The sequence below is a fragment of the Camelina sativa genome, chromosome 6 (assembly GCF_000633955.1).
Source record: "Camelina sativa cultivar DH55 chromosome 6, Cs, whole genome shotgun sequence".
NCBI classification, from domain to species: Eukaryota; Viridiplantae; Streptophyta; class Magnoliopsida; order Brassicales; family Brassicaceae; genus Camelina; species Camelina sativa.
Window position 1 is genome coordinate 20,523,231 of NC_025690.1, and position 12,547 is coordinate 20,535,777.

The 12,547-nt window shown below is 38.7% G+C and overlaps 4 protein-coding genes across 8 annotated transcripts; 2 read left to right on the forward strand and 2 right to left on the reverse strand.

The window, feature by feature from the left end:
• LOC104792569 (aldo-keto reductase family 4 member C10) lies at positions 150-11,076 on the forward strand. Of its 4 annotated transcripts, XM_010518751.2 has the most exons (8): positions 6,630-6,693; positions 8,043-8,165; positions 8,244-8,294; positions 8,598-8,674; positions 8,781-8,868; positions 9,099-9,374; positions 9,460-9,708; positions 10,747-11,076. In XM_010518751.2, exons 2-8 carry the CDS (start codon positions 8,046-8,048, stop codon positions 10,828-10,830), a joined length of 945 nt encoding a protein of 314 aa, XP_010517053.1. In that variant the 5' UTR covers positions 6,630-6,693; positions 8,043-8,045; the 3' UTR covers positions 10,831-11,076. The 4 variants fall into 4 exon arrangements, with proteins under 4 accessions (XP_010517052.1, XP_010517051.1, XP_010517054.1 ...); XM_010518750.2 differs by lacking the exons at positions 6,630-6,693; positions 8,043-8,165; positions 8,244-8,294; ... (2 more) ...; positions 9,099-9,374; positions 9,460-9,708 and adding exons at positions 150-326; positions 468-518; positions 745-821; ... (1 more) ...; positions 1,149-1,424; positions 1,558-1,806; XM_010518749.2 differs by lacking the exons at positions 6,630-6,693; positions 8,043-8,165; positions 8,244-8,294; ... (3 more) ...; positions 9,460-9,708; positions 10,747-11,076 and adding exons at positions 153-326; positions 468-518; positions 745-821; ... (2 more) ...; positions 1,558-1,806; positions 1,907-2,166.
• LOC104792570 (aldo-keto reductase family 4 member C9-like) lies at positions 2,727-4,778 on the forward strand. 2 transcript variants are annotated; one of them, XM_010518753.2, is made up of 7 exons: positions 2,727-2,974; positions 3,112-3,162; positions 3,359-3,435; positions 3,537-3,624; positions 3,769-4,044; positions 4,124-4,372; positions 4,473-4,778. In XM_010518753.2, exons 1-7 carry the CDS (start codon positions 2,855-2,857, stop codon positions 4,560-4,562), a joined length of 951 nt encoding a protein of 316 aa, XP_010517055.1. In that variant the 5' UTR covers positions 2,727-2,854; the 3' UTR covers positions 4,563-4,778. The 2 variants fall into 2 exon arrangements, with proteins under 2 accessions (XP_010517055.1, XP_010517056.1); XM_010518754.2 differs by lacking the exon at positions 3,112-3,162.
• Positions 5,208-6,026, reverse strand: LOC109133510. The gene has a single exon (XM_019246964.1). The coding sequence runs from the start codon at positions 5,985-5,987 to the stop codon at positions 5,307-5,309; it is 681 nt and encodes a 226-aa protein (XP_019102509.1). The 5' UTR covers positions 5,988-6,026; the 3' UTR covers positions 5,208-5,306.
• On the reverse strand, positions 11,430-12,368 carry LOC104792571 (diacylglycerol kinase theta). The gene has a single exon (XM_010518755.1). It carries the CDS (start codon positions 12,357-12,359, stop codon positions 11,478-11,480), a length of 882 nt encoding a protein of 293 aa, XP_010517057.1. The 5' UTR covers positions 12,360-12,368; the 3' UTR covers positions 11,430-11,477.

Below are 12,547 nucleotides of genomic sequence, written 5' to 3' on the forward strand. Positions count from 1 at the left end.
ATATCTGACGTGACATTGTGCCAATACACTTTTTAGGTTTTAAATGAAAGGAAAAAGACAATTTCGTCGGCACGAGTGTCCCGCCGCTGTCGCTCTCACACACTTGTCAGTCAGTTGTCACTCTTTTATTTTTTCTTGAAATAATAGTGGGACGTTAAGAAAAGCTGAGTGCGTTTCACAGCAACAACACACTACCATATCTGAGAATGGCGAATGCGATCAAATGCTTTGAGCTCAACACCGGCGCTAAGATCCCCTCGGTGGGTCTCGGTACATGGCAGTCCTCTCCTGGCGTCGTTGGTGATGCAGTCGCCGCCGCTGTTAAGGTTTGTCTTTCGAAATTTGTTTTTTCTTTTTATATGCTTCCTATCTCTTTTAGATTCTTCTCTGTCCAGCTTTATAAATCCATGCTTTTTTTTTGTTTTCTTGTAAAAAAATTATAATCCAATCTTTAACTCTAATTGCAGAATGGTTATCGTCATATTGATTGTGCTAAGCTGTATGGCAACGAAAAAGAGGTAGAAACACACACAGATATTTCTATCTTTTTGGATCTTGAATTGATCTTACTATTATTCATTGGTTCTAAAAGAAACGTGTTCTTCTTAATTGTGTTTGATGGCAAAGGATCTTGAAAGAGTCTTTACTATGTCTGTGCCTTTTAGCTTGTCAATGATCTGCTTTTTGTTGTTACATTCTCAATCTCTTTGAGTTTTGTTGCTTTCCTCTGTTTCTCTTTCACAGATTGGGGCTGTTCTGAAAAAATTGTTTGAAGACAATGTAGTGAAACGTGAGGAGTTGTTCATCACCTCCAAGCTATGGTATGATTTGATTTATCTGATGCATATTTCTGTAATTAAGTCATGTAACTAGCTTTAATCATTTTGCATTTTTACAAATTGTGTATCATCATAGGTGTACTGATCACGACCCTCAAGATGTCCCGGAGGCGTTAAACAAAACTCTGCAAGATCTACAGCTTGACTACGTTGATCTTTATCTTGTAAGCATCACTTCCTTGTAACATTTACATAATTTATATTATTGTTGAACAAATGTGGAAACCTGTTTATACACTTCAAACAAAATCTACATAGCATTTCGGGGAAAGATTATTGCATAACATTTTTTTGTGATTGTTGTTGAAGATTCACTGGCCTGTACGGGTAAAGAAAGGTTCCGTTGGACTTAAGATGGAGGACCTTTTGCCTACAGATATTCCTAGCACATGGAAAGCGATGGAAGCACTCTATGATTCGGGCAAGGCACGAGCCATAGGTGTAAGCAATTTCTCCACCAAGAAACTAGCTGATCTCTTGGAGTTAGCTCGTGTTCCTCCTGCTGTTAACCAGGTCGAATGTCATCCTTCTTGGCGACAGACCAAGCTACGAGAGTTCTGCAAATCCAAAGGTGTTCACCTCAGTGTAAGCATTACTACTCATCATCTCACCAATTCATTACTACTCATATTTTTTAATATATTAACTATTTAAAGATAATACATTGATTAAATGAATATGTTTTTTTGATAACGATTAAATGAATATGTTTGTGTAGGCATACTCGCCGTTGGGTTCTCCAGGGACAGCGTGGCTCAAGAGCGATGTTCTGAAGAACCCTATACTGAATATGGTCGCAGAAAAGCTCGGAAAATCTCCGGCACAAGTAGCGCTTTGCTGGGGACTCCAAATGGGTCACAGTGTGCTTCCCAAGAGTACCAATGAAGGAAGAATCAGAGAGAACTTTGATATTTTTGACTGGTCAATACCGGATGACTTGTTCGTTAAGTTTTCTGAGATTGAACAGGTACGTACGTTCTTAACATTTCATTGCAATAAGTTAGTTGCTATGCTATTTCTCGGCTTGATCTCGAACTAAAAATTATATATTTGGATTAAATATGCAGGCTAGGTTAGTGAATGGTTCCTTCCTTGTTCATGAGACACTGAGCCCTTATAAGTCTCTTGAAGAATTATGGGATGGCGAGATATGATGTTTAGCTGATCTGTTTGGTATGTTTGTTTTCTTTTCTCTGATGGAATTGTCAATTTCTTATGGATGTTGTCACTGATGTATCAAATTTGTTTCTATTGAATTTTTATTAAAAGAATCTTATTATACATATTGTAATGTGTTGTAGTTTTTTCAAACCGGAATTAAAGTTGATGTTTGTTTGTGGTTGTGAACATACCAATCAAACTCATGCATTCAGAATTCAGATTGCATTAGAGCTAAAGAAAAGACCAAACTAGTATTCAATCTCAGGATAAAATAGTTAATCAAAACAATAAGGATTCAGTCGGAATTGATCCATGTGTCAATATGTTGTATTTTTGAGATGGCATATCTTAAGTCTCACATCCAAAAAGAAATATAAGATTTTTTTTTTTTTTTTGGAATAAATATAAGAATTTTTTCAAAAATTAGTAAGACCACCTCCCTTGGTCATATTAGTGGTGTCTTAGTAGTTGCAACACTCCAAAAGATCATTTTGTATATTCACGAAACTAAAGACTTTGATTATTTTTTATTTTTCTTACAAAATCTTTTTTCTATAGAATCCTCTTACTAGAGAATCTTATCTTGATTCGGACCAAAACGTGTCACCATCAGAGAACAGAGGACAGCAAAGAGTTAATCTAAATGAACAAATAAGATACATGCGGCCGGCCACGTAATGAGTAATATCTGACGTGACGATACTTATTAGAATCACAGAAAGGAAAAAAGACAATTTCGCCACACGCCCCTCCCTCCCTGTCTTCCTCTCACACTTGTCACTCTTTTATTTTCTTGAAATAGTTGGACGTTACCAAATGCTGACTGCGTTGAACGGATGAACCACATCTGAATCATGGCGAATGAGGTCAAATGCTTCGAGCTCAACACCGGCGCTAAGATCCCCTCGGTAGGTCTCGGTACATGGCAGGCCTCTCCTGGCCTCGTTGGTAATGCAGTCGCCGCTGCTGTTAAGGTTTGTCTTTATGTATATAATTCGATTCTTATTTGCTTCCCATCTCTTATTTTAGATTCCTCTGCTTGATGATTCCACTACTCTGTTTCATCATCTTTTCCTCATATTGAAGATGTTTAACTTAATTCTGATTACAGATTGGATATCGTCATACTGATTGTGCTAAGCTTTATGGCAACGAAAAAGTGGTAGAACCACACTGAATAATTCTATCTTTTTGGATCTTGAATTGTTCTTACACAGTTTAACTATTGAGCTTCCAGTTAAAGTTAATTGTCTTTGATAGACAACTGATGAAAAGAGTCTTTAATATGTGCTTCTGCCTTGTTACATTATCAATTTCTTGAATCCATTTTGTTGCTTTCCTCTGTTTCTCTTTCACAGATTGGGGCAGTTCTGAAAAAATTGTTTGAAGACAATGTAGTGAAACATGAGGAGTTGTTCATCACCTCCAAGCTCTGGTATATATTACTTGTCTAATGCTTATATATTTCTGTGAATAAGTGTACGTTAGCTTTAATCATCTTGGATTTACAATTACAAATTGTGTATCATATTTAAGGTGTACTGATCATGACCCCAAAGATGTCCCGGAGGCATTGAACAAAACTCTGCAAGATCTACAGCTTGACTACGTCGATCTTTATCTGGTAAACACACTTCCTTGTAACTGTTATACAAAATTTATGTTGTTGAACAAATGAGCAAACCTGTTTATACACTTCAAACAAAATCTACATAGCATTTCGGGGAAAGATTATTGCATAACATTTTTTTTGTGATTGTTGTTGAAGATTCACTGGCCTGTACGGGTAAAGAAAGGTTCCGTTGGACTTAAGATGGAGAACCTTTTGCCTACAGATATTCCTAGCACATGGAAAGCGATGGAAGCACTCTATGACTCGGGCAAGGCACGAGCCATAGGTGTAAGCAATTTCTCCACCAAGAAACTAGCTGATCTCTTGGAGTTAGCTCGTGTTCCTCCTGCTGTTAACCAGGTCGAATGTCATCCTTCTTGGCGACAGACTAAGCTACGAGAGTTCTGCAAATCCAAAGGTGTTCACCTCAGTGTAAGCATTACTACTCATCTCACTATTACATTTACTTTCTACCTTATACATTGGTTGAATGAATTTATTTTCTTGGCAGGCATACTCACCGTTGGGTTCTCCTGGGACAACAGGGCTCAAGAGCGATGTTCTGAAGTACCCGTTACTGAATATGGTCGCGGAAAAGCTTGGAAAATCTCCTGCGCAAGTTGCGCTTCGCTGGGGACTCCAAATGGGTCACAGTGTGCTTCCCAAGAGTACTAATGAAGGAAGACTCAGAGAGAATTTTGATGTTTTCGATTGGTCAATACCTGATGACTTGTTCAATAAGTTTTCTGAGGTTGAACAGGTACGTTCTTAAGATTTCATTCCATAAAGTTGGTTGCTATGATATATCTCCGCTTGAAGATCTCGGACTGAGAGTTTTTTTGTTTGGATTAAAAATGCAGGCTAGGTCAGTCATCGATGGCTCCTTGTTTGTTCATGAGACACTGAGCCCTTATAAGTCTATTGAAGAATTATGGGATGGGGAGATATGATGATGTTTAGCTAATCTGTTTGTTCTGTCAAATAATGGGAGGTTTCTCTCTCTGATGGCCTTGGCAATTTCTTATGGATATTGTCACTGATATATTAATTTACTATCACATTTGTTTTTCTATTTAAGTTTTTATAACAAGATCGAATCTTATTATACATTTTGTAATGTATTGTAGACTTGTAGTTATATCAAATCGGGATATATGCTGTTTGCATATGGTTGTGAATTGTGAACATACCAATCAAACTCCTGCATTCACATTGCATTAGGGCTAGCTATCTAAAAAAATAGACTAAACGAGTATTCAATCTTAGAACAAAATATACAATCAAAATTATAAGGATTCAGTCGGAATTGATCAATGTGACAATAAGTTGTAGCTTTGAGACGACTTATTCTAACTCATCGAAAACTATTTAATAAATTTTCAAAATTTGTAAGGATCATAAAAAAAAAACCCCTTCTATTTGTCTAACCAATTTTGAGATCGAAATTAAGAGAATCTTCTAGAATTCTTAGATTTGAAAATATGTTTTTGTAGTATAGATCTTTTCGTATAGCATACTTAAACTTTGGTATGTTAACCCAAAATTTACATCAATTAGAAATAGTGCAATTTGCAGTCATGCGATAATGTGAGAAATTAACGAGATACATACATACACATATGCATATGCATGTAACGAAAAACAACGTCAAACTTAAAACACACCATAATCCATGAAACAAGTAAAAAAATCCATCAGAAAATAACCTCTTCTTCATTCATGGTGCTACCTGTAATTGATGCAACGAGCAAATTGGTTGCTACTCCAGCAGTTACACCTAGTACAGCCTTGAAGCCATTAAGAACTCCACTTTTTTTCTTTTTAGGCGTGCTTGGATTGGAATCCGCTTTTGGAGAACCCGTGTTCATGTTTGAATGTTGATGCTGATAATGATGATGACCATAGGGGTTATAAGGGTATGGTATTGCATAACCATATGGGTTTCCGTGACCATAGTGGTGTGGCGACGATGGCTGTCCATGATGGTCGTGCAGGCTTCTTTGCCTCGTTACCGTTGCATGATCGAGAGATGAGGCATGCATTGGAACGTGTGTGCAAAGCGGGTGGGATTCAAAATTGCAATTCTTGCAAATGTAGAACATCCCTTGGATGTAAACTCGGCAAACATAGCACGAACGTTCGGTCATGTGCGTGGGACCGCTGTACAGGATAAGCTCATGATCAGGCCCGTGACATGAGTTTCTGAGGCTTAAAGGACACGTAGCGCAATATTCATGGAGATCATAGTCGCAGTCGTCGCACCGATAGGTCTTGCCCTCACCATACAGTTTGCAACCATTGCACGTGTATGTGCCAACACCGTTAACCTCGGTCAAGGGATGGATATGCGTGAAATGTTGAATCGTGTATGACATCCCAGCTGCTTGATTTTTGGGAGTTGAAGGGAATAGAGATTGGTTAAGGGATGCCAAATGGTATTTTTGATCTTTGGTGCAATAACTTCTAGTTGGTATTATTGATACAAAAATTAGTAATTTAGTTGACTTTGGTAGAGTTGACTGATCATTCAGAAGAAAATGTCACTAGTGTTATAAAATTTTCTGTGTCAAATTGTTGATATAATATAAGAATTTAATTATAAGTTGAAATGTTCTGTTACACGACTGGTTTTCAATTGGGACGTGTCTTCAAGTTTTCAACCATTACGATAGTGGCAAATGTTTATGTATGAATATATTTTATACATGTATAAACTGAGCCAGTCTCAGTATATATATTTTTTTAATCGTTTTTTTTTTGTTGACAGCTTTTAAATTGTTATTTTATAAAAACGGTAAAATAACTTCATTAGCAATTTAGCATAAATCTTCAGTTTGCAATTCCGTTATAACTTGTATTTTTTTTTCATTATTGTTGTGACATAACATCAATAAAATTGCATTTATTAAAGGAATGTAATAAATCTTGGTTATAAGTGGAAAAAAATAATTTAAAATCTTGGTTATGAAAATGAGAAAGGCCTAAAAAAAGGCCCAAACTGATATATCTGTATGGTCTTCTTCTCCACACTTGACGTTAACCCTTAACAGAGACCAGTCTCATCAGACTCTCGTAGCTCAGATCATGGCGGACGAAATCAGATACTTTGAGCTCAACACTGGAGCGAAGATTCCATCAGTCGGTCTCGGAACGTGGCAGGCCGATCCTGGTCTCGTCGGAAACGCTGTCGAAGCTGCTGTTAAGGTTCGGTCCTGTGATTTTGTTATTTGTGACTAATGATTGTATTAGCTAAATCCTTAAAGATTCTTCTTCTTGAGGCAGATCGGTTATCGCCATATTGATTGTGCTCAAATCTATGGCAACGAAAAAGAGGTAATCCAAAAAAAACTCATCTTATATCTTATTCAGATTATGGTTCTGTTTCTTTGTATAAGTTTTGAAAGTCATTGGAGATGTGAGCTGTATAGGTTTATGAAAAAGTTTTTGTATTTTTGTTCGATTTGATACTTTGTGTGAGGAAAGCTTTGATTTTTTTAATTCTTATGGGACTTGGAGCAAAAAAAAGTTGTGTTCTTTCTTATGGATTGTGGTGTGTGTTGTGTATCTCAATGAGTTTGCTTAACACTGCTCATCTTTGGTTTGCCTCATTTGGGAATTCTCCGGTTCCTCCTGTAGATTGGGTTAGTTCTGAAGAAATTGTTTGATGATGGAGTTGTTAAGCGTGAGGAAATGTTCATCACATCCAAACTCTGGTATTCTCCATCACTCTGCTTTGAATACCTTAAAAGTTATTTTATTTTGTAATCAGTTATCAAGTCTAGAGGTAGATTCTAACCTGGTTACCCTCTCGTATGAAAGGTGTACTTGTCATGATCCTCAAGAGGTGCCCGAGGCACTGAATAGAACTCTACAGGATTTGCAGCTTGACTATGTCGATCTGTATCTGGTAAGTCATATATTAGAAAACCTTGTTTTGTTTGTCTATGTGCTTTTCTTTCAACATAACCTTGCAGCAATCCATTTTGGTACTTTACGTGCATATAGATGTAGTTTTATCCACCATGTATATCACTTCATTTTTTCTAAAGTCTTAAAGACTTAGTGTGAGATATTGTTCAAACATTTTTGTGGAACCATTTCGATTTACTAACAGTTTTTCTTGTGGTCCGTTTGAAGATTCACTGGCCTGTTAGCCTCAAGAAAGGTTCTACTGGCTTTAAACCAGAGAACATTTTGCCAACTGATATTCCTAGCACATGGAAAGCAATGGAATCACTCTTTGATGCGGGTAAGGCCAGAGCTATTGGTGTCAGCAATTTCTCCTCAAAGAAACTCGCAGATCTCTTGGAGGTGGCTCGCGTACCTCCTGCTGTTAACCAGGTGGAGTGTCATCCTTCATGGCAACAAAACGTGCTCAGGGATTTCTGCAAATCTAAAGGCGTTCACCTCTCAGTATGTAGAANGCTCAGATCATGGCGGACGAAATCAGATACTTTGAGCTCAACACTGGAGCGAAGATTCCATCAGTCGGTCTCGGAACGTGGCAGGCCGATCCTGGTCTCGTCGGAAACGCTGTCGAAGCTGCTGTTAAGGTTCGGTCCTGTGATTTTGTTATTTGTGACTAATGATTGTATTAGCTAAATCCTTAAAGATTCTTCTTCTTGAGGCAGATCGGTTATCGCCATATTGATTGTGCTCAAATCTATGGCAACGAAAAAGAGGTAATCCAAAAAAAACTCATCTTATATCTTATTCAGATTATGGTTCTGTTTCTTTGTATAAGTTTTGAAAGTCATTGGAGATGTGAGCTGTATAGGTTTATGAAAAAGTTTTTGTATTTTTGTTCGATTTGATACTTTGTGTGAGGAAAGCTTTGATTTTTTTAATTCTTATGGGACTTGGAGCAAAAAAAAGTTGTGTTCTTTCTTATGGATTGTGGTGTGTGTTGTGTATCTCAATGAGTTTGCTTAACACTGCTCATCTTTGGTTTGCCTCATTTGGGAATTCTCCGGTTCCTCCTGTAGATTGGGTTAGTTCTGAAGAAATTGTTTGATGATGGAGTTGTTAAGCGTGAGGAAATGTTCATCACATCCAAACTCTGGTATTCTCCATCACTCTGCTTTGAATACCTTAAAAGTTATTTTATTTTGTAATCAGTTATCAAGTCTAGAGGTAGATTCTAACCTGGTTACCCTCTCGTATGAAAGGTGTACTTGTCATGATCCTCAAGAGGTGCCCGAGGCACTGAATAGAACTCTACAGGATTTGCAGCTTGACTATGTCGATCTGTATCTGGTAAGTCATATATTAGAAAACCTTGTTTTGTTTGTCTATGTGCTTTTCTTTCAACATAACCTTGCAGCAATCCATTTTGGTACTTTACGTGCATATAGATGTAGTTTTATCCACCATGTATATCACTTCATTTTTTCTAAAGTCTTAAAGACTTAGTGTGAGATATTGTTCAAACATTTTTGTGGAACCATTTCGATTTACTAACAGTTTTTCTTGTGGTCCGTTTGAAGATTCACTGGCCTGTTAGCCTCAAGAAAGGTTCTACTGGCTTTAAACCAGAGAACATTTTGCCAACTGATATTCCTAGCACATGGAAAGCAATGGAATCACTCTTTGATGCGGGTAAGGCCAGAGCTATTGGTGTCAGCAATTTCTCCTCAAAGAAACTCGCAGATCTCTTGGAGGTGGCTCGCGTACCTCCTGCTGTTAACCAGGTGGAGTGTCATCCTTCATGGCAACAAAACGTGCTCAGGGATTTCTGCAAATCTAAAGGCGTTCACCTCTCAGTATGTAGAAACAAACATATTCATATCCTTTTTAAAAAGTGAGAAAATGTCTTCGAAATTAACAGTTTAGTTGATGTTTTTGTAGGGTTACTCTCCGTTGGGTTCTCCAGGGACAACGTGGCTCAAGAGCGATGTTTTGAAGAACCCTATTCTTGGTGGTGTTGCTGAGAAGCTCGGCAAAACTCCTGCACAAGTTGCACTTCGCTGGGGTCTCCAAATGGGTCAAAGTGTTCTTCCAAAAAGCACCCATGAAGACAGGATTAAACAGAACTTCGATGTTTTCAGTTGGGCCATACCTGATGACATGTTATCCAAGTTTTCTGAGATTGAACAGGTAAGTTATTTTCCGCACATTGAAGTCCAAATAAGTCGAAGGGGTTATATCTTTTACGTACACGTTTGGGGGTTATCGAAAATATTGAAGTCTGTGTGTTTCAATGTTGCAGGGTAGGTTGGTGAGAGGCATGTCATTTGTTCATNCTTGCAGCAATCCATTTTGGTACTTTACGTGCATATAGATGTAGTTTTATCCACCATGTATATCACTTCATTTTTTCTAAAGTCTTAAAGACTTAGTGTGAGATATTGTTCAAACATTTTTGTGGAACCATTTCGATTTACTAACAGTTTTTCTTGTGGTCCGTTTGAAGATTCACTGGCCTGTTAGCCTCAAGAAAGGTTCTACTGGCTTTAAACCAGAGAACATTTTGCCAACTGATATTCCTAGCACATGGAAAGCAATGGAATCACTCTTTGATACGGGTAAGGCCAGAGCTATTGGTGTCAGCAATTTCTCCTCAAAGAAACTCGCAGATCTCTTGGAGGTGGCTCGCGTACCTCCTGCTGTTAACCAGGTGGAGTGTCATCCTTCATGGCAACAAAACGTGCTCAGGGATTTCTGCAAATCTAAAGGCGTTCACCTCTCAGTATGTAGAAACAAACATATTCATATCCTTTTTAAAAAGTGAGAAAATGTCTTCGAAATTAACAGTTTAGTTGATGTTTTTGTAGGGTTACTCTCCGTTGGGTTCTCCAGGGACAACGTGGCTCAAGAGCGATGTTTTGAAGAACCCTATTCTTGGTGGTGTTGCTGAGAAGCTCGGCAAAACTCCTGCACAAGTTGCACTTCGCTGGGGTCTCCAAATGGGTCAAAGTGTTCTTCCAAAAAGCACCCATGAAGACAGGATTAAACAGAACTTCGATGTTTTCAGTTGGGCCATACCTGATGACATGTTATCCAAGTTTTCTGAGATTGAACAGGTAAGTTATTTTCCGCACATTGAAGTCCAAATAAGTCGAAGGGGTTATATCTTTTACGTACACGTTTGGGGGTTATCGAAAATATTGAAGTCTGTGTGTTTCAATGTTGCAGGGTAGGTTGGTGAGAGGCATGTCATTTGTTCATGAGACGAGTCCTTATAAGAGTCTTGAAGAACTCTGGGACGGGGAGATATGAAACTTAAGCTGATTTGGTCACTATATGTGCCAAATCATTCCACGATTTGCCATAGATCAGTTTTTAGTAATGCTACTAGTTTTCAATAATTGGTTCTGCTACGTTTTCAATATTTTCCTCGGAATCTGCATCGCTACCCCAATTATATTCGATATGGAAACCATGTGACGAGACTGTAATATGTTGTGTATGGTAAACACACAGTAGATTTATCGAATTGAAAGCAACAGACGTTCCAGACCTTAATGGTGCATAACGTTACAGACGTGACATCTCAAAAGTAAAACCACTAATGGCTTTGGTACTGGCTATGAAGTGATGATACTGCGGACACTTCAACCGTTATGAAACTTCAAGATGCGAAGCATTCTTTTTCTTTTGTATGTCCGCTTCCGTGGGTGTTGCAGCCATGGCATATGAAGTCACCAACTGTAACCACAATTAATGGATGGCTACGGGTGCAATGTTGGATTACTTTTTGTTCTGGCTTCAACGGAGACATCTCATTGTCAATTTTTTTCTTTTGTAATAGTTAGATTTGCAAAAATGGGTGGTAGTCAGGAGCGGATGTATTGTTTGTTTGTAATGCATTAGAAAAGAAAATTAATTAACTGTGAGACTTTCAATGGAAAACAAACAAAAAAAAGTCACGACATGAGACTTTCAATGGAAAACCCAAACAGGGCATTAGAAACAACTCCCATCGTTAGCTTCGATGCAACAGTAAACATTCTCCACCCCTTACTCGGACCCGGCTTTTGACCTGGCCCAGCCGCTGGTGGTACTTGTCCCGGATTCATATTGAACCCGTTCATGTAGTTGAAATTATTGTAATTATTATATGGATGATGATGATTAAAATAAGGTTGTTGACCCATCGGTGGTCCATACGCATACGGGTAACCAAAATGCGGTTGTTGCCACGGCACCGACGACGATGGTTGTCCTCCCTCTGGCTTAAGCCCTCTGCTCTTAGTACCCGATGCTTCGGTCTGGTCAGAAGGTGACGTGTTGCACACGGCTAAGATACATTCCATATGAATATCGAATCTACATAGCTCACACCTATACCTCCAAGATTGGCACGGGCCATGACAAACCATACACTGGCTAGCTCCCGCGAGGCGAAACTCCAAGTGATGGGGAGGGTGAAGTACGTGCCTGACGTGCTGAGGCAGCTGCGTGCAGAGCGGATGCACGTCAAACTCACATATCTTGCATCGGTAGAACAATCCTTCCACGGACTCGTCACATATGTCGCACACACGGTCGTTTTGGCGCGTGGACTGTTGTTTCCGAACAACGAGGCTGAGGGCATGCTGAGGATGAATGAAGGTTGGGAGGGTAAGGGGACATGTGGCGCAATATTCATGGAGATCGTAGTTGCATGGTTCGCATCTATAGGTCGTACCTGAGCCGTAGGTTTTGCAGCCGTCGCAGATGAAATCACCGATACTGTTAAACTCCGTCAATGGATGAATGTGCGTGAAATGCTGAGTGGTTCGCTGTTTTGGTGTTCTTGGAGCCATCTTTACCGATTTTTGGGTTCAGCAAGAACAATAGTTGTGTTTGGTGTTGGAATATAATGAAAATTTCGTCGAAATATTAAAATGAGAGTTGTATATGTTTACTAGTGTGACAGAGTGTCACACCTTGATTAGTTGACATTCGACGAGTTGACGGACCAAAGAGGTGGAAAAGTCTCTATTCTTATTAT